The sequence below is a fragment of the Pagrus pagrus genome (assembly GCF_965226575.1).
Source record: "Pagrus pagrus genome assembly, chromosome: 9".
NCBI classification, from domain to species: domain Eukaryota; kingdom Metazoa; phylum Chordata; class Actinopteri; order Spariformes; family Sparidae; genus Pagrus; species Pagrus pagrus.
The window spans coordinates 16058599-16079864 of record NC_140193.1 but is presented as its reverse complement, the minus strand read 5'-3'; the positions used below and the strand labels follow the sequence as shown (position 1 = coordinate 16079864).

Here is a 21266-nt window from a genome sequence, read left to right as displayed (position 1 = left end):
CACACTAATAGGGACAGTAACAGTGACTGATACTAGACTGTGTGAGCTATCTTTGTCCAGCTCGGTGGCCACTCTGTGTCCTGCCTTTTGGGTAGGATTTCTCTAAAGAGCTCATGCAGTTGGAATTAGCATGGTGCAGTCAAGGGACTACTGAAGGCTGAATCAATGCATCACTCCCAGGGCCTTGGCTATGGATATGAGAGGGCATAATGGGACTTTTGGTGCCGATCCTCATATCATGTTTCTAACCAGGGTCTTCGTGCAACGCTTCCCCAGAGGAGAAGAGATCATCCCCCTCTTTCAAGGCTGTACACAGATAACTGAGAGGGACTGCTGGAGAATAACCTAGAAACATTTGTGTCAGTCAGTGAGAGGAATAAAGATTTTTGAAATCTTTTTAATGAATCAGACCCCTTTAAAGAGGTAGTGCTTTCATGTTTGTTGTGTAGGTGTGAGGCTACCGCCAGCTGTCAGTTAACTACAAGGGTGAAACAGCTAGCTTAGCTTCATTTAAAGGTCCAGTGTACAGGATTTAATTGGCAGAAATGCGATATATTATTCATAACTATGTTTAAATTGGTGTACAATCACCTGAAACTAAGAATCATTGTGCTTTCATTACTTTAGAATGAGCTTTCTTTATCTACAGAGGGAGCGAGTCTGTTGGTGCCCAATGTGAGTAGCGTATACGCAAACCGGTCCGCCATCTTGGACACCTATACGGCAACACCACTTGGACAAATTACATGCACAACTGCAGTAAAACCAGAAATTTGTGAAGTTAGTTTAAGAGTATGATTACAATTGCTAATGATTAATTCAGACTGCCGTACATTGTTGCCTGTCGATGTTTATTTCGCTGGCAGGCAACAATGCACCGCAGTACAAAATCATCACTAACAAATGTTGTTATAGTTATAAACTAAATTAACTAGTTTACAGTTTTACTGCAATTCTGTGTCTGGTTTGTCCATGACTTGTTGCCGTACATAACTGCCCAACGGATGTGCTCACGCCAAGCCCCACGGAAGAGCACCGGGCGTTGAAGCCAACTTTCGTAGTATTTGCAGTTGCCAAGCGGCAAAAAAAAAGCGGCTGTCAAATGGAGGATACATTTTTTGAGCGTCACAACCCCCGTGAAAGAAAATAAACTTATTTGCATATGCCAAGCTGTTGCTTTGTTATAGCCTATTTTGTTATGTCAGATAAATATGCAAATCCATTTACCCTTATATGGTGAAAGCCCCAGTAGAGAAAAAAACAACAGAGAGCTAAATTCCTACCTTCCCGTTTGCTCCATGGGACCTTATTGAGAATGTAAACTTTGCATGGTAGTGAGAGGAGAGAGAGAACTAATGTTTTGATCTGCATTGTGTCATGAATCACACATATGATGTTTGTCAATTTCAAGGATCATTTTTAATCTTGAGAAAGTCGCAGTTTGTCAATTAATGAAATACAGGACTGTGAAAATACGTCATTATAAAGGCTACACAGCCAACAGTCATGTCAGTGACGTCGTCTCGTTTTACCAAAACCCGTCACTTAAACATTGTAGAGCTGCTCCTGTATATTAGCAGCTCACAGAACTGACGAACCAGCCTTGCATAACTGCATTTGTCAATATGAACAGGTTTATTGTTACTTTCACCTTTATTTCGTACCCTTTCTGTGCCGAGGCTGTGGCCATGTCGGTGCTGAGCGAGACGATGTAGTTCACTGTGCGGTTTAACACAAAACTAGACTTTCTTGACAAAAAAAAAAGTATTTTAAACTGACAAGCATCATGTCCAGACGGGATCCAGAAATCATCTCTCTCCATTCTCTACCGTACAAAGTTTTTTTCCGAAATAAGGTCCAGCGGGCTCCACCTGAAGGGTGACTTTGGCTCTCCAAAGCTACATCCTACACGCAAGCTGTTGATGAATATTTAATCTTTTAATTATTTAAATATAGTTTAATTATTAAGAAAGAAAGACAGAACAGGAGCACCTTTTAACGTATCTTAAAGCCATTCAAACCTCTGACAGGACACATCATGTTTACAGATGTGCAGCACACGATGCATTTCAGATGGCTGTACGGTGATGTGCGGGAGTGGAAAGCAGACAGCAGCCTTTCATCACACTTAACCTACAGCGAAACGTGCTCATGGCAGCCCTCCTCTGAGCTCGGGGGTTTGATTCCCTTCGAATTTGGCTCCGGCTGCAGAGCGCATGCGCAGTGCGCAGCGTGCTGCCTCCAGTCAGCGGAGCAGCTGTCCAGGGTTTGGAATTCCAACATGGCAGAGGCTGTGGTCAGTCTTCCCCTCACTAACTTGGAATGGTTTCAAATCGCGAGCAGCCACGCTTAACCTCCGCTCAGCCGTTCGCCTGCGCGCTCGCCGGATCGATGGTACTATAAACCCTGCCGCTGCCCTGTCACCTACACAGGTAAGTCTTTCTGCCTTTCTGCCGGGTGATGTTGACAATTAAAAAAAAAAAAAAAAAAAAAAAAAACACAGAGAGAGAGAGAGAGACGGAGCAGCCCTGTGCGCGCAAAACGCTCGCGGAGAGAGAGACCGCGCCGCGCATCAGACAGACACATCTGCAGCGCGCGGACACTCATCTGCACTCCGCACTGAGGGGAAAGCCGAGCTGTCGCCGCTTCAGCGAGGGCGAAATGATGATCATAATAAAAAGGGATGAAGTTCCGGGAATGGCGCAAGTTTTGCAATGAACGATCCTCTCTGCGTAGTTTGAGGAGACGGCTCGCGCACACGGCCGGCAGCCGGTGCGTTAAATAACTTTCCCCGCAACGAGGAAGTTTTTCGCATGCGAGGCCGAATAAAAAACTTCACCGCGGGCGGGAGGTTAATAGATAGATGGCTTGTCATCGCGCTCGTAGCGGGACAACTGCTGGCAAGTAATCTATTTTTTAAAAAAAAGTAAAAGGGAGGGAGGAGGAGGAGGAGGAGGAGGAGGAGGGGGGCATCACGCCGCTTCAGCCTCTTCCTCTAATAGGCGGCATGAAGAATGTGTGTTTTGTGTCATCTACAGACTCTCACACGCTTCCTATCCTCTCGTCTCAACTCGCGCAAGAAGAAGAAGAAGTGACAGGCTCCAGCCGTGTGTGTGTGCGTGAGAGTGAGTGTGTGTGAGAGAGTGCGTGTGTCTCCGTCCAGGGCTCTCTCTCTCTCCCTCTCTCCCTCTCTCTCTCTCTCTCTACCTTCCTTCCTTTTTTTTTTTTTTTTATTTCATTTCCACCCGCGCTGTCCCTTAATTACACGACCTAAATGAATACCTGAGGAGAGAACAAGGGAGCGTGTTTTTTTTTTAAGTTGTGAAATCCGATAGCTGCAGGAGAAAAGAAAGGAGAGAGAGACAGAAAGAGAGAAAAGAGAGAAGTGGCTGTAATGAGAAGCAACCTTTGGAATTCCTCCTCGTGAAAATTCCGATTCTGCTGTTTTTCCTCCCTCTCCTCTTGTTTTTAGGCTTGAAGACATGATCACTAGCACCAGTATTTATGGTACGTTCATTTTGCAATTATCACTAATGTTGTTGTTATTGTTGCATATTTGTCATATTTGAAAAACAGAAGAAAAAAAAAAACCCAACAGGCTGCTGTTGCAGTGATGCATTATTTTTCTTTGTGCATGTTTGGCTTCATCTTTAAAAGTGTACTTAATTTAGCTCATCATAATAAATAGTGCAGGGATGAGGGCACGCTTTGTGGTTCATTTTTCTGGCATTGCCAATTAGATTATTGTGAAGGTTACATTTTGATTTGCTCTGCGTGCAGTTTAACTTTCTTTCCCATTGCACTGCTTTCATATTTTTTTTGCATGCACTCACACTGACAGTGTGGCTCTTTTGTGAATTTATGCAGAAGGGCTGCACACTGTCTTTAAGAGATCAAAAATTCAACCCTTTTTCGTGTGTGCACACAGTCTGCCATCATGCCGTCATTCAGCTGCAAATGTTATATTTGTTAGATATGGTTCTTTAAAAAATGACATTTATTTCAAGATGCACGACGTGGCTGTGGCTCAGGATCTCTTGTAAATGTGTAGAAAATTGATACGTCTGGTGAAATTTGAAACAACACATTCAGCACAGTTTCACAATTATCTGCAAATTTCCTGCAACTTGTGTTCAGTAATTATACATTTGAAGGACGTTGGAAAAGTAAAAAGTGCAACAAAATTATTTAACACTCAGAACTTAGTGCACAATACAATAACTCTATAATATAATTGTAAGGTAATTTGTCGAGCACCATGCGATGTAGAATGACTTTCACTAAAACTCACTTGGACTTGCTGCAGGCTTCATTTAGGAGGTTGTTTGCTTTTCATTCAGATTTCAAATACTTTAACACCTCACATGCGAAATTAAACCTCCCAAACGTCTCCGAATGCAGCGTCAGAACTAGCTGTTATTAATGTTCCAGTGGACGAGCCTCTAAATGGCTCTGAGCATGGACACAAAGTCAGGAGAAGTAACAAGTTGTGTGCTGTCTCTCTCTAGCTTTTTTTTTTTTTTTTTGCAAACACTTTGTCCCGAGTGAACCTCCCCACCTCCATAGTACAATTTACTTAATTGTGTTCACACATTTCATTTGCATGTTTTGCTTTGAGAGGAAATTAACATCATCAGCAGAGAGTGAGCTGAAGTATGTTTTCATTCCTCTTCAGAAATAACAGCGTCGCAGCATCCGTCACTCAGTGGAGGGGAGGAAAAAAAAAATGTACATTACTACCACGTTCATTATGTTTGAGTGTTTGGTTGTAATGTGTTTTGGTAAAGTGGGTTTTAAATTTTGTTGGTCGGATTTTTATGCGTTTCGTATTTAGAGCCCTTTCCGTGCACGTGTGCTGGTTATTTCAAATTACAAAGGAACTTTGATTTGAGCTGCTCAGATTCGGATACTGGCGAATAGTTTGAAGCGGTTTCCAATTGATTATATTTAAACGTTTCCTCCAGTTTGTATTTACTTGTAATATGTTTGAATGCACCATTTTTATATTTTGGATGATGTATTTTCATGCTATCATATGTTCACAAGTTTAGGTATATGGTGCAAGAGTAGGTTTGTCTCAAAAATTAAAATACGTCTCCAACGCTAAAACAATCCCATTTATCAAACTATTCCCTCAGATCCTTCATCCTAAACATCCTAATTATCAAGATCCACGTCTCAGTTCAAAACCTGGAAAGGTTCCATGTCTGATCTCCTGCAGCGCGTTAGGTGATTCTCGCAGGTCCTTACTTAACCCCAGACACCTCCGGCGTGCATGGAAAGAAGCTGACAGCTCTGTTTATTTCTGATAGGATGGCACTTATGATAGCAGTCCAAGCTGTTGCTTTGACGTCGAGTGTGTGAGCCGAAGTTGACGACAGATGCTGACCCTCCTGTTTTCATCACCCTCTTTACTGAGTGTCACACATGTTCACACTTTGATGAGTGACTGTAAATACCGGCGAGAAGTTGTGTGAAGTAAACTAAATAATTGCGTCCAGTGACGCGAGGACGTAGTAACACAGTAGTTATATTTAGTCGTGTTACACTGAGAAAGGATGGCTACAGGGGAGGCGCAGTCAGTGCAGCTTTGTTTAATGTATCCAGACACATTTTAAAAAAAAATATATAAATCACAAGTAATTTAAACATTTCGAAATCGTATTTTTTTAAAGGAGAAATGTGTCTTTACAAGCTCGTATTTATTTTCTGTGCACTAACTGCACCGTATAAATCAAATGAGGGTTTCCTTTGCTGCAGAGTATTCTTGATGTGTCGTAGTTTGCACGAGAACACAAAAAAAACAAAAAAACAAATCTTCATCAGGCGTCTCACATTCATCTTCTACTTGATAGTGTCATGTGTCTGTGTGAAGCTGCTCTAAAAACGTTCTGTCCATAATCTGAAGTCGCGATCGCTAAAATTGACAGTCTGACATAAACCATTACTACGAGGAAGCGTTAGATGACGGGGCCGACACTTTTTATAGCCGCGCTAATGAAGACAATTAAAGACAGCTCCTGAATACCTGCGGCTGACCCTGTGTAAACACCCCCTGGGATGTCTGCAGAGCTGTCATAAATCAATGAAATATTCATCTTCAGAGATGGATCTATTTGTCAGTTATCCCGTTCAGCCCTTTGACTACATCTTACGAGATCAGTGCAGGATTGTCATCTTTAAGCAAATATGTTAAGTGGTGTCTTCACATAAGAAGAGAGGAGGGAGTCCCCGATGGAGCAAGACGCTAGCAGAAGGGACAGAAAACTCCAATCTTTCTTCTTCCTCCCTCCCTCCCCTCCCTCCCCTGTCTTTCTCTGTTTCTCTGTTTCGCCGTTCGTCTCCCTCTCTTGTATCCACATCTCTGTCGTTTCCCTCATGGCAGCTCGCTATGTTATCTTTGTGTGTTTCTCTCTGCGCTGACAATTCTCGCACTGATCTAAGTTGGACTGCATTAGAAAGTGGAGGCAGCTGTCTGTTGCTATACTGAGGGACGTGTTTGCTCTACTGCAAAGATGAAGGACCATGAATCCTTGACATCCTCCCTTTCTCTCCCCTCCTCCCCCGCCACCACCACCACCTCCTCCTCCTCCTCCTCCTCCTCCTACCATCTCATTTAGACACAGCGACTGTCTGCTCAGACTTGTTTTTTTTTTTTTTGTTTTTTTCTTTCCTCTGAGTGACAGCATATGGCATAGACATTTTCTAAAATGCATGTGCCTACCATTGGCTGCCTGTACTTACCCTTCATGTGTCTCCTAGCTACGGGCCTGTCATGTTATTTTTTTCATCTAATTCAAACAAAAATGCTCAGCGTTTAATTTGGTTTAACAGATTCTGGGTGATTAAACAACACAGGTTGCATTTTAGGAACCATTTAGTCTTGTTACACGGGCTTATCTTCTTGTATTTTATCATGTACATGAGGATCATGTGCATGCATGTGTTTGCCTTTTATTTCTTTGTTTTTTAAGAAGCTAATCTTCCACACTTACATCCTCTAATGTTATTATGATCCATACCATGATGCACAATGTGCTTAAAGAGCTGATTATGATGGAAACACATGCATGAGCCATGCTGCAGGGCTGCTGTATCCAGGCCATACATGCCAGGCGTGTTATTGAGTGCAGCATTTGTTGCCTTAAACTCCTTGTTCGCCTCATTTCGACACATCGAAACAGAGGCTTTGTTTCACACGAGGTGTCTCTGCACTCATAAGGAGACGAGGCAGCTCCGAGCCTGTTGGGGATTGGCTAGAATAGACAATCCCCAGGTGTACTAAACTAGGTTTAGCACTAAGGCTTTTAATCTGGACTTGTAGGAGATTCATGTGCATTCATAGATTTGCCTCTGTAATTATCATACCCCCAGTGGCAGCCAGAGAGACGTTTGCCTAAATCACTGATGTCCTCATTACACTGTTTACATTTTAATTAGACATGCAAAAATCTTGATTTTTTTTTCTTCTTTTTTCGTGGTGGCCAAAAAAGATCGGAGGTTTTCCCCATCTTTGGTTCTGCAAAGATGGACTACGCCTAGCTAGACGTCTTGCTGTATGTGTGTGCATCTCACACACAAAAAAGATGATTTTCTCAGTTCTTGTCTCGTTAAAGGTGCACTATGTAGAAAATGGGAAGAAGACAAAGAAGAAATCTTCATGGACTGATTGTTTTTCATGCCTAAACAAACTAAATAAACAAACTAGCTTTGTTTTCATGACTGAATAACCTGAATAAACAAACTGACCTTAAAGGACAACACAGTTTCATACTGTTTTTTTTATTTTTTTTTTACTTTGTTTATATGTGGCGGACCCTGCCACCTTTCTAGCTTCAAACGGTGTTCTGGGGACCTTATTTTCCTCTGAGAACAGCTTGTTTATTCACTTGAATGAATATACAAAATTAATGTTTCTGATTTCTTCTCCAACACTACATAGTGCCCCTTTAACGTAGCCTTCTTTGCATGCCCTTAAAGGATTTATATGTCGTATTGTGGCTGAGAGTGTCATTTATGACCAAGGACTGAATGGAGTGGCTTTATACATAAGAAATCACACAACATGCAGCACTCATGACTGCATCCACCTCCATATCTTTAAATTATGTCTTTAGTCAGATTATTTACTGTTATTCTCAGCCAGTGGATATCCAACCCTCAAGGACTCCGATTAACAAAATCTACAATTACAGGGCTTTTGAAAATAGCTGGCACTTTGAGCCAGTCATTGTGTGCCTGAGCACTGTTGCTTATCATTGAATAACCTTGGTGAAGAGAGGTGTTTTTTCCTGTCCTTCTTCCAAGGTGTTTCTTTTTTTTTATGGCGTGCTGTTGGGGAGTTTCTGGAGTATTGTGAGAGGGCAGCGAGCGTTTCACAAGAGGATAAGAGAAAACTCAATATTTTGCTGTATTGAAATTCCTCTTGTGTTCTCACAAAACAGCGTCTGACTAATCTGGCAATCGAGGCCGCCATTCGAGCTCGACTGAAAACCCCCTTTAAGTACTTTTTCAGCACGGCCCATTATATGTCTATCTAAGTAATGGCTGCTTTAAATGTACGTTTTTCAGAATTCAAACTCTCAAATTTCTCTTGATGCTGACCTGTCTTAATCAATATAACCCCTTTAATTAAGATAACACCAAGAGGCTGTGATCTTACAAAAATGTAGCTTCCTCTAAATTTAATAAGAGATAAAATACTCCAAGAATGAAATTAGAATTTGAATAAATTTATCTCACACATGTGAATCGTTCTATTTTGTCATTGTTTGACAATATAATAGCCTTACAATTCAAGTCTTTAAATACATGCCTGAGTTAACTTTGATATTTATATTCAAGAGCATGCGAGCCTTTGCTTTGAATATAAAACTTCATCTTTTGACTGTTTCTCATTGTCCCATTCATCGCATCCCGTGCTAATTGTCTAATTGTCGGTGATCAGACGAGATGTGAGCCATCGGTGGTTCTCGCAAAGTTTCTCAGCGATTCATTCATCCTCCGCGGAGTCGGGTGGCTGACAGGTTGGCGCCGTGCCAGGTGCTGGCAGAGGGAGCCTTGAGTGCCAGGGACGGGGAGGAGAGGATGGTAGGAGGTCTGCCTGATGGTGTGGAGAGGAGGGAGATGAGGATGGGGATGGGGATGGAGGGGTGAGTGTACACTGCTGCCATGGAGGTTTAAGGTCTCAGGCTGCGGCAAAGGCAGCGGGTGTCTGCATTGACATTGTGACGCAGGATGTCTGGACGTTTGAGGATAGACGGTGATGTTGTTATTGTTGTTAAAGGTGCACTGTGTAGTTTTGGGGAAGAAATTTTAAGAGATCTTAATTGACTTCCTTTCCATGCCTCAATAAGTTGAATAGAAAAACTGACCTTAAAGGACAACACAGTTTCATACTGCTTTACTTTGGACCCTGCCACCTTTCTATCTTCAAACAGTGTTGTGGGGACCTTATTTTCCTCTGAGAACAGCTTGATTATTCAGTTATGGAAAAGAAAAATCTGAGTTTATTACCTTGTGGATATTTTAAATATTTAAATTCTGAGTTTGAATTTCTTTCTTCAAAACTACATAGTGCCCCTTTAACTGCACGAAACACAAGTAACCTTTTGTTTTCTTCAACTAGCTGTTAGAAATGGAGGTCGGCTTGTGGCTCCAAAATGATTAAATATGAAACAATAAGGAAAAAAAAGGTTTTGATTACTAGTAGGTTAATGCTGAAAGCTGTCTCCCTTTTTCTCCCAACGACTTGAATCTCACTCGCTCGTTCTAAACGAACAGTCACTAGAAGTCTTGTCGTCTGGCGTGTGGCCTATTTGACAGTCCCTCTTACAGTCCACGCGGAATTAGATTAATTTAAATCAGAAAAATAAGAGTGAAAAAAAAAAGAGAGTTCAGCATCATCAACAGAAGCTTTATGAGGGCTGGCACTTCTTTTGTGTTCATTATCAGGAAATCACCTCAGGGAGTCGTGTTGACTTTGCATGCTCTAAAATAGCTGTTGCAGTGGACTGCCCCACGCTCACTTCCACTTGAGGTATCTGGGGAGGCAAGGTGGAAATACCAAACGCAGGTTTTGCTAAACATAGCAAAGGAAATCTAGCTACTAGTCGAGTCGCACGGTCTAGGATCTTGTGTGCACTTAACAAAAGCTATTGTCGGGTTAAAGGAGGTACAACTCCAGCGGCTTAGCTTGTTGTTGCCCACAGATCATTTCTTTCCAAATGTGAAATGAAAACTACGTTTTTATTGTTCCTGATTTAAAGGAAAATGTACTAACATTATGTAATTGTTGGCAATCGCAGGCCTGCACTCACAGTTTATAGCAGCGTTTCTATAAGCTACAGAACAATAGTAGATTCATTTACTCTGAGCGTGATGTTTCTGCAGTCCAAACCCTGACTGCATCGCCTCTCCCACATCTTTAAATGGATCCCATGAGTCTTCAGCTCTGTTGTTTCCATTATTCATTTCAAAACTTCCATGTAGCATGTCGAGGCTAGAGGGGTGAAAAATAATTTTGTGTCGGAAAAAAAAAAAAAAAACTGATGTAGAGCAAAGTCACTGCTTTATGCAAAGTGTGCCATGCCTTGGGAGCATGTGAGCTGGCGTACTGTAGGAGGAGTGAGTGCTTGGGCAGAGGACGGTCTGTGTGTGTGTGTGTGTGTGTGTGTGTGCCTGTCAGTCTGTCAGCCAGGCCTAATGTGGCTCCCTAGAGGTACCTGGGGGAGACCCATCTAGCACCCAGTCAGCCTCTGCTGGCGGCCAAGTGGTGACAACGGGTTCCCACAGAGAGAGGAAGTGTCATAGTATGTATGTAAACTAGTGACAGATGACTGGAGACATGTGGCCTGTAGACACTGGGCCTGAAAGTAAAGCAGATTTGCCTTTTCGACTTCCTTTCTCTCTCCCCACTTGAGACTTCAGAGAGTGAGCATCAGGCTCCACAACAGCGGCGAATACATTGACAACAAGTCAAAGATGTGAATAAAAAGGATGCAAATCATTTGGCATGAAAAGACACATGCTATGCGCAAAGGTTTTGTTTCCCTTTGAAAGGCTGCAGCAAAGGAGTGAGGAGTTTTTAGTGAGCAGAGCTTCAGGCAGCTTTTCTAGGCCACAGGTCATGTGGGTCAGTGTTACACTCCCTGCAGCCTCACTTCAACCCTCGGTCTGGAAATAGAACATGCAACGTCACCCAGCCGGGAGGGAGGTAGATTCCAGACCTCAGTGGCCACGGGCTGCACATGTGGAATCTGCTCGTGTAGTTGACCCCAAACGTTTGAAACTCAGAACGCTCCCAGTAGGATATTGTTATTTCATGCATACCCAAATGAGCACGGCTGTACGAATCGCCTTGCACAAAGTGGACCAGCATACTTAGACTCTTCACTGTCGGCTGTTCGCAATTCATCAAGGGATCTCGCACTAGCCGGAGGCAGATTTATTTAACAGTATGCACATAACCTGTAAGAGAGGCGAAACATAACAAATAAACTGTGGAGTAGTTTGTTTTTTATTGCATATTTCAGCCAGCAGGCCGTTTGCCTACTTTCCTCTTTTTAAGCATTCATTGAAATGGATGGAAAGCTGGCACATGGATGATACACATCCAACCAGTGTACAGTGAAGGATCGACAAGCTTATTTAAAGATTTCATCCAAGCCTTGAAATTATAGACCATGTAGCACCTCTTCTGTGAGGCCCTTCACTATTTTGGAAAGAAGCAGTTCAAAAGTGTTTGTGATTTAAATCCACGCTGTAATGACAATATATTAAATTTGCCAAAAGGGTTTTTGCTGAAAGAAAAGGCGGTGACATGTGGCTTAAAACACAAAAAATGAACACACAACAAAATGAATCATCATTTCCTCAAACTAACACTGTCTGGAAAGACAGGAAGAAGAAGAGTAAAATGCTAATTTAAATCAAAAGCCACAGTATAACTTCATGTGTACATTTTTCTATTTGTTTAACTACAGAATCGTAATGATATTAGATGATGCTGATCCCGATACTAGGGAGCAAAAATTGGGATATTGATACATCGGCCATTAATCGTTATTGTATAGAATATATACTGTATAAAGGGGTGTTGCGGTATAGACAATAACCCTGATATTAAATAAATGAGATATTGATATTGTGTTGATAATACACGTATGATAATACCATGTGAATAATCCAGCGCAGATGTTCAGCCTTCATTTTATTTTCACTTTTTTCTTTTTCAAAACACAAAATAAGCAAAGATTCATTTGACTGATAGGAGTACTTTTCTTTCAAATTGTCCATACAGTCAATATTGAAATAATATAACAGTGTAGTGAAAATCTGATGTCGTGATTGTATATGTAGAGATTATATACATGTTTTGCAATGATTCCTTATATGTGATCGTCGAACACTTGTGACAAAGATATGTAGCAGAGGCCGGACGTCTCACGTTGTAACAATAAACGTGATTGTTTAGAATGCCATCCGTGCACTGAAACAATACATTTCACTGGGTTATAATTATAAAACATCAAACATCCTTTTTTCATCCAAAACTAAAAACCTCATATCGGCACATACCAGACTACAAATACACCGGTACTGACATATCTGTGATCAGGGCTGTCACGATATCAGATATTATTAATTGTGAATTTACAATATTATCGCTACATCTATAGAAAATTTGAAAAATAATGCTATCAGTCAAATTCATCATTTGTTTACTGTGTGTTTTGTCCCTTTTATGGCAAATAAATTACCCTGAACATACAAGTGTACGGAGGTGGAGAGAGTCTTTAACCACAACTGTAGAAAAATGTATAGACTTCAAAAAAAGATTAGACTTCATGAAATGTTCCATTTTATTAAACTGCATAGCTGCACCTACTGTGACAGAGTGGAAACATTAAAAGGAAAGAGGCAATGTGTTATTTACACAATATTGTCATATGTGTTAAATTAACATGTTATCAATATTTCATTTTTTTTCAAATATCACGATTATTGTCAATATTGGTATATGACGACACCCCTATGCGAACCGATATACTGCATCAGTCGAGCTGTAAAGTTCTCAAACTGAATAAGAAAAAGGATCTGCATGCTCAAATATGTGCTAAAATCTTAGCACAGGATTCATAGTTACAATAACTTTTTATTTCTTTTTTCCTTCTTTTTTCCCCTACGACGAGCACTTCACCTCGCACCTCAACGTCCTTGAGAAAATTCTGGTTTCAGATATTTTATTAACTCTTGACCACACATCGTGGTGTGGAGTACCAGCATCAAGCAGAGCCATAGCACAAGTTATTTAAAGAGAGGCAGAACATTTATCAGAAATGCACCTTTGGTTTATCGGTCTACCATAACAGTGTAAGTTTGAACAAAGACGGATCATTTACAAAGTATTTTGGCAAATATTTCTCTCTGTTATCAACAATACTTTTGTTTTTGCACTCAAGCAGAACATGATATTCATCCCTGAGGCACTTCCATAAAGTACAAAATCTTTTATTCCTTTCCAGACCATCATATCTTCCAGTTATTAGAAACTACAGATAGCCTGGTAGAGACTTCTCAAACTGAGTCTTTCTTTTAGCTTCTCTTCGACTGCAAGTTTCAGCCATTTGATAATATCACATCTCTGATCCAACCACATATATGAAAAACCACATTCATCTAATATTAGCTGAACAGATGTAATCCACATGCACAATATCTGACTCAGTTGTGTTTCCTACATGAACCATCTGATCAGTATTTGATGATTAGAGCTGGAGTACAGGATGATTGCAGTATTATGAGCCTTGGTGAGTTGTGATAGTGAACACCTGGCCCTCCTCCTAATAGCGTCCATTTGAGGGAAAAGCTGTACGCCCAAGTGACACCTCCTGGTCCCGCTTTCTATCCAGGGAAGTAAAATCTATCAGCGCTGATGAGTTCGTGCTCCATCAAATATATCCGTGCCAAACTGTTTATTCTGAGCTCCAATAGTGCTATTGTGCTGTTCTCCAGTCCGTCTGGTGCAAAGAGCCGCTTCACATTGGAGCAATGGGTGACCCTAGGTTGTGTATATTGATGAGTGGGATTTGTTTCTTAATAGAATTGTGTCTAATTAATTAGCTTTTAATTGGTTGAACTCTGAACGTGCAGATGCAGCACAATGTAGAACAATCATTACTTTAAACAGCATCTTAATGAAATGTGTTTGTTGTGTCCGTTTAATTTTTTGTTTTGTTGCGTAAAAAATTCCTCCAGACTCGCCCGAGGAGTGGATTTATAACAGCAGAGAGCTGTTAGTCAAACAAAGAGAATATTGAAATATTTGAAATGCCCACCTCTCAATTTCTATTAATTATCTAATTTATTTTTCACAATTGCGTCGTGCCACAGATTGACCTTATTTCTTTCCTTCATTTCATAATCTATTAAGGAGTACTCTGGAATCATTTTCATTGCCTGGACCTTCTTGCTTTCTTGCCTCATTTCTATCAAAGCGCTGAACACTTTGAAGGCTGCAACTCATCTGTCATCCACCTGCTTCACGCGGTTGTCTTCAACGGACAACTCTGCCATTTATACAAATCATGTATATAATATAAATGTGTATAATTCATATTTTGTAATGTTTAATTTGCTAATGATAAGGCTATATTTCCAGTTATTTGGACCCCAAACAGCCAGAGACTATACTTTGACCATGTGGTTGTGTTTCCTGTCTTATCGGGTTTCATTTTGTGTCTTTTTGGAGTTTGCAAGTGTTGCAGTTACTGGTTGAAAAGAAGAACACAGACCACAGTTTCATTAAAGCTTTTGTCACTGACATGCTAGGCGTCTATATCTTTAATAAGCCTTTTAATAGAAATAGATGTAGACAGATTACAGGAGCATTGATGCAAATTACACAAAATTATGATGGAATTTTACTTTAAAAAAACATATTTCCATATGAAAGACATATGCAACAATGCAATTATACATTTTTCTTTTTACAATAGTTTGTTAAAGGTGCAATATGTAAGGATTGACCACCTGTCGAATTTGTTAGGATAATTGCTAAATTGCTAGAAATTTAGCTGCCGTTAGCTAGGTGGCTCAGTTAGCAGTGCAGTTAGCAGCCCGGACTGGGATTGGAAAAACAGGGGGATTGTTGATGTTTACGCCACTCGCACAGCTTTAGTTCGAGACAGGTATGAGCTAGCTGGTTAGCATGCTAATTTAGGAATTTATCTTTACAACAGAATACGTCATAACATCAGAACTGTTGTTCACATTCTATTGTTAATTTTAATTTTTTAAATTTTTCAACAACATATTCTTACATATTGCACCTTTACTGTAATTTTAAAAACCCTTTCTAGTCAAAGTTGACTGATTAAGTGCAGAGATTGACACTAGAAGGCTGTTTTCACATTAATCTGTTTATGTCAGTGGACTCAGCTACTGCTGCTCTCAGTTAGCGGAGCAGAGAGAGGCGCTGAGATGAGGCACTCAAGAACGTGGAGGGTCATATTCTTCAGACTGTAGCAAAAAAAATCCAACCTTCACAAAGATATTCACAGCCCAGCAGCATTAAACAACTTAAACAAATCATCCACAGGCTTGTATAGGCAACCGAGAGAGACTGGGAAGGGCACGTTACAATCCGCTCACATATGACCAATAAGAAAGTGATTATTTCATGTAAATGGTTACATAGAGCCCCTTGAATGTGGCAATTTTACCTTTTCCGGCAAAAAACACGTCTAACAAAGAGATGTGTGAAGGGAATCTTTAAGTGGAAATAAAAATGTAGTTATGAAATGTGATCATAGAGCAACCACATCCCATAATATAAAACCTGTGGGTCTAGCAATAGTTACATGAGTTTAGAGATTCTGTCAGAAAAAGCTGTTTTAAATAAAATCAATACAAAAAAGTCCGATTTTTCTAACAATGGAAAACGAAACGAACGAAGGAAAAATCTTATCTCAAAACAACATCATGGTAACTTTATGTGACAATAGCTGCAATAATGACTGATATATAGATTAGCTGATCCAAATAAATTAATTATTTGTCATTTTTCCAGCAGAAATGTCAAACATTTGCTGGTTCCAGCTTCTTAAATGTAAGGATTTGTTGCTTTTCATTGTCATTTATGATCATAAATGAAGAGTCTTTGGGTTTAGGACTGTCGGTTGTCATTATTGTGACATTTTATTGATTAAAAGATAAGGCCTGAAAATAGATCTCAGATTAATCAATACTGAAAATATCTGTTTATTGCAGCCCCGTTGAAAGGAAGCGCAGCAGGTTCAATCTGCAAATCAGTCAACAGGTGATCTGCTCTCTGCACATAATCTCAGCAGAATAAGCTTGAAGTTGATTCTGGCTGTTTCTGCTTCTATTTATTTAATACTTGATGATTGCTGATTGTTGGCAGGAGCAAGTTCCTGTTTATTTGCACGTCTTTTTTTGTTTAGAGAATCCTCCATCACGTCTTCAGGTTGTGTGGGCAGATTTTGTAAGTTGTTGCGTATAAACATGCTGCACCAAACATGTAACCCATCAGCCTCTGATTTGCTTTGACACTGCAGCCATAAAAATCATCACATAGCTGCAGTTATGTCTGTAACAAGCAGGTACAAATTACACGAGCGTGACATTCTCATTTCATCACGTAAGATTTGAGGATGTAGGATTTAAAGACTCAGTATAATTCAACACACTTTTCTATCGCAATATTTTTTGTCACATACATGAAAATAAGTAATATTAACTTCCAAACTTCCTTTTAAAAGCGAAAGCTGTAATTCAGCCCCAGTGCTGCACTGACCATGCCACCTTAGCTCTTAGAAGCCATTGTTTGCCAGTGGGCGAACCAATCTCCTAGACAGCTCTTTCCTTGTAAAAGTTCCCCTTTATGGCTCCACTACTTCACTTCAGTAACTTTATTACAGTATAGCTGAGAGATTTCTATTTCATATTGACCTAAGATTGCTTCAGTTGTCTCATTTCACCTTTTGTCTGGCCTGTGTTGGAGAAGTGACCTTCTTTGAGACTTGCAGTCGATACCACAGAATGCTTCAGAATGCTTCAGCGAGAAGCTGCCAGTGGTTCCAGGCTAACATCCCTTTTTCTGTTCACTTGGGTATTTTCAATTAGAGTTCAATTTAAACTTTTAATCAGTTTAACGTGTAGGGAACAATAAATAGAACAACAGATGGCTTTTCTTTTCGCAAAACAAATTTAGCTTTTGAACTCCACATCAGAGTTTGCATTCAGTTCTGTATGAATTGTGAGGAGCAGTGTAGGTTAATCCAAACAAATCTTTATCTTTCTTTAGATCGGCATCATGTAGTTGTTCTGTTATTATACAGGAAAGGTGATTTAGTAGTTTTGTGTTCGGTGAGATGTTTGTGTCACAGAGAGCGGGTTAATCAAGGTCAGGGTAAATTCTCTTTTGTGTTGTCAAAAGGTTTCTTTTCCATTGTATGTGCTGGTGTTTACCATATGATCAAAGCATAGATGTGTTGTTGTATATTTTTCTATATAACTGAATAACACATAACAAAATAAAAATATTTGATTTTCACGTGTCAAAAATAAGTTTAACAATAATTTGACATACTATATATGAGTTTGCATCAAAGCAAATATCATTGAAAGTTGTGATGAGTCCAGTGTAAACAAAGCATTTGATCTAACCACTTATTGAAGGTAACTATACAATTACTCAAGTACTGTGGGGTACATGTACTTTACTTAAGCGTTTCCATTTTTATTGTATTGTACTTTTCACACCACTACATTTATGTGATAACTTTAGTTACTAGTTACTCATAGATTGTATCCTGCTTCAGAGCCAAAGTAGCACATTTTTAAATTAATTTATCAACAATCGGATAAAATAGACAAATTATACCGATGATACATATATGTATAATTTACTTTTACTTTTGATGATAACCTCAGTACCTTTATTGCTAGAAAGTTACTTTTAATGCTTAAGTACATTTGATATCCGATACTTTAAGGCTTTTACTCAGGTACTATTCAGGTGAGTGAAGTACAATTTTGTACTTAAGGACTAGACTATTTCCATTTTCTGCTACTTTATACTTCCACTCAACTACATTTTAGAGGCAAATAGTGTACTTTTTACTCCACTACATTGGAGTATATTTGATAACTTTAGTTACTTTGCAAATTACATGATGCATCAGAGCCAAAATTAATTTATGTACAATCAAAAAAATCAGAATCATGCTGAAACCAGGCTGATAATCAACCCCTAGTATACAGTATATACATATACATCAATATAGATTTATCATATTACCTTTACTTGTACTTTTCATACTGCAGTACATTTATTGCAAGAAAATAACTTTTCATACTTAGGTACATCTAATATCAGACACTTTAAGACTTCTACACAAGTAATATTGTATGGGTGACATTCACTTTAAGCAAAGTAATATTCTAACATGAAATCTTTACTTTTCTCAGGCATGACTTTTGGGTACAATGATATTCGGACAAAACTTTTTGTACCAATTTGAAAACTTCCAATGCTAAGCTAGTATTTTAAGTGTTGAAAATAGGAAATTATAGATCTCCACCAAAGACGTTAATGTGTTGAAACCAACAGTTCTTTGTTGGCTGCAGACTGTAAACAGAGCAGCCGTTTCTCTGAGGTTAAAGTGATGCCGCTGGCTGTGTGATCCAGCTGTTTGTTAAATATCTATCTGTGTTAAGATCACACTGTGAAGAATGAGATTTTTTTACAATGCGATTTGCTTCCTGTCTTAACCAGGTTAACATGGCTGTAAAGTCTAATGGTTGAGTGGGAAGTAATCACAGTTGTGAATCGGACCAGTGAACAAGATAATCTGTTAATTTCCAACAGGTCTTGGCCTGCTTGTTTGAAAATCAGATGGCCAGCTCCTGTATGGTGCCATCGAACCTCTGCCTTACACTAAAAGTCAAGATGTGATAAAAAAATCCAGAAAATCTTCCAAAATGTTCCTGTTTGCATGTGTCTTTCCCCCGCCGGCCTGTGACTCTTTGATTGGAGTCTTCCTTGGGGTAACAGGACTTTGGGGAATGAAGATGTTAGCGAGTAGCTTTTGGTCAATGAGTCTTCATGTAGCAAGGTCACAATCTGCCTCTCTTCTCTTTTGAAGTGTGTAAGTGATCCCTTGAGAGGCAGACTAGCCAAGTTCATAGAGGCTCACAAAAACCACTGCCTCGACTGTACATGTGAAACAAGTTTCGCCAAGTGCTCGAATTCAACGACTGTGTTCTTTTAACTAACAAGCCATTTGAGTATTCATCAGTATTATGCACTACAGAACACCATGAAGCCTGTCTCCTGTAATTGTCTTATTTTATTCAGTGTACAAGTTCTACTTGTGTGTGGAGAGCTGTTAGTTTAGCATGTGTGTGGATTTAGCTGTACTTAGGGTAGTAATGGAAGATGTAGCCTCAGGGGCCTCTTGGCCTGAAGAGTCATGGTTTAATTAGCATCAGTGAGACAGAGAAATGACAGCTCAGAGAATCTCTCAACCTCGAGATTTACTGTATTACAGGGGAAAAATGAGAAATGCATGTTCCCCTCAAGCCAGCGGAGTTTATCATCAGCTCAGCCTGAAAAAACCCCCACGGGACGTGAGAATATCCAGGGTTTGTAACAAAGAATGCATTATGTTATCAAATGGAAGTTTTCACTGTAAAGTTTGCCATTTATCAGTAAGAATGACATCATGCAATATTTATGTAGAATTACAACAAGAGCTTCAAACAGCAACGTGTCTGTTGTATAAAAACTAAAAGTACAGGCAGGTTATAATCAATATTATACAGTTATTGTAATGTCATCCTAGATTTAGGATTGTAGGACATTGATGTGGCAGTGTTGCATTTTCTTGGTTAACTTACCAGACTTATTGCCACAATGTCAATATCGAGTATTTGGTCAAAAATATTGTGATATGTGATTTTGTCGTCCGGTCCTAGCATTTATAAAGTGCTTTTGAGGAGATTTCACAACATCAAGATATATATAATTTATATGAGATATAAAACACAAAAGTATTGCAGTATTATTTCTAGGCTGTGTTGCCCAGCCCTGCAGTCAGGCGTCTTGTAATGTGAGTGAACAGACTCCCTCAGGTGATTGGAAGATTAAAGGGCTGGATAGAAACCAGGGAATCTGCAAGCTTTGTAGTGACAATATTATATCTTGTTTGAATGTTAGTATTATAAATTATAAAGGCGTCTCCTCAAGTATTATTTAAACTATCAATCTATGTTCAAATTAATTTTCTCAAACAATCAGATTAGCCAAAAGTTGTTCCTACACTGAAAATTACCCTGCCTTTGTTGAAGTAAGACTTGTGATGCTATGTCGTGTTATGTTGTGTTATTATTGTGTGTAAAGCCAGAGAGCAGGGCTGGGTTGAATGGAGAGAGGCAGACCTCTGTGTATTATTATTACAAAGCTTTGGAGGCTGGTCAAGGTAGTGCACTGTGTAGCAAACGGAAACATATACATATATGACCTTGTGTGTATTCTACTATCTCCATCACTTTGAATATATAGAGAAGATCCACTTCACATGCACACACGTTTTCTTATTGTCAACAAATCCCATGAAAAGAACAAAGCCCATAGCTTTAATCCACCACTCAATACCCTGTTTATGTCACTCAACCCCAAGGCCATACTGAAGATGTAAATCTGTAAAATTGGCTACTAAATGCATCATTTCATAAAAAAAATAAATAAATAAAGAATGAAAGGCAAAGTAATTACCTTAAACAGCTTAAACAAATGCATTTCATGGATTAAGTAGTTGTTTTCTTTGATTTTCAGCTGCCTGCTAATAGACGTGGTAATTACAGCAGCAGGACAGTGTGTTTGGGACTGACCCAAAATAAAGTACAGTGCCCATGTTCACTTTAATGAAGGAAATAGGAACTTCCTGCTACGGTCCTCAACCAAAAAACATTTACACAGTACTCAGTCATGTGTTTTAAAGTACTCTTTTAAAGACGTTTAAAATCCAAAGTGGACATTTGTACAGTTAAATTATGAAACGATTACTAAGCGCGAACATCTTCTCATTACATTTCAAGATGAATTATTCAAATCATCAACAGCCTGGTGCCGGCAAACAGTTTCACTCTGTTTCCAGCTGCTGTTGAAATAATTCTCTGTTCTGTAGATCAATACAGTTTTTGGACTGTTTCAGACTGACTGTAAGAAGAGCAGGCTT

The 21266-nt window shown here is 39.5% G+C and overlaps 1 protein-coding gene across 3 annotated transcripts in view; it reads left to right on the top strand.

Annotated features, from left to right (window-relative positions):
• Positions 1-2341: 2341 nt before the first annotated feature.
• The window catches only part of fign (fidgetin), a 33885-nt gene continuing 14960 nt past the window's right edge, over positions 2342-21266 (top strand). The window contains exons 1-2 of one of the 3 annotated variants that reach the window (XM_084363010.1): positions 2342-2432; positions 3473-3507. In XM_084363010.1, coding sequence (XP_084219136.1) covers positions 3483-3507 — 25 coding nt within the window. In that variant the 5' untranslated portion in view covers positions 2342-2432; positions 3473-3482. Of the gene's footprint in view, positions 2433-3058; positions 3508-21266 lie in introns of those variants that run through there. The other 2 variants (XM_084363011.1, XM_084363009.1) reach the window with 2 other exon arrangements.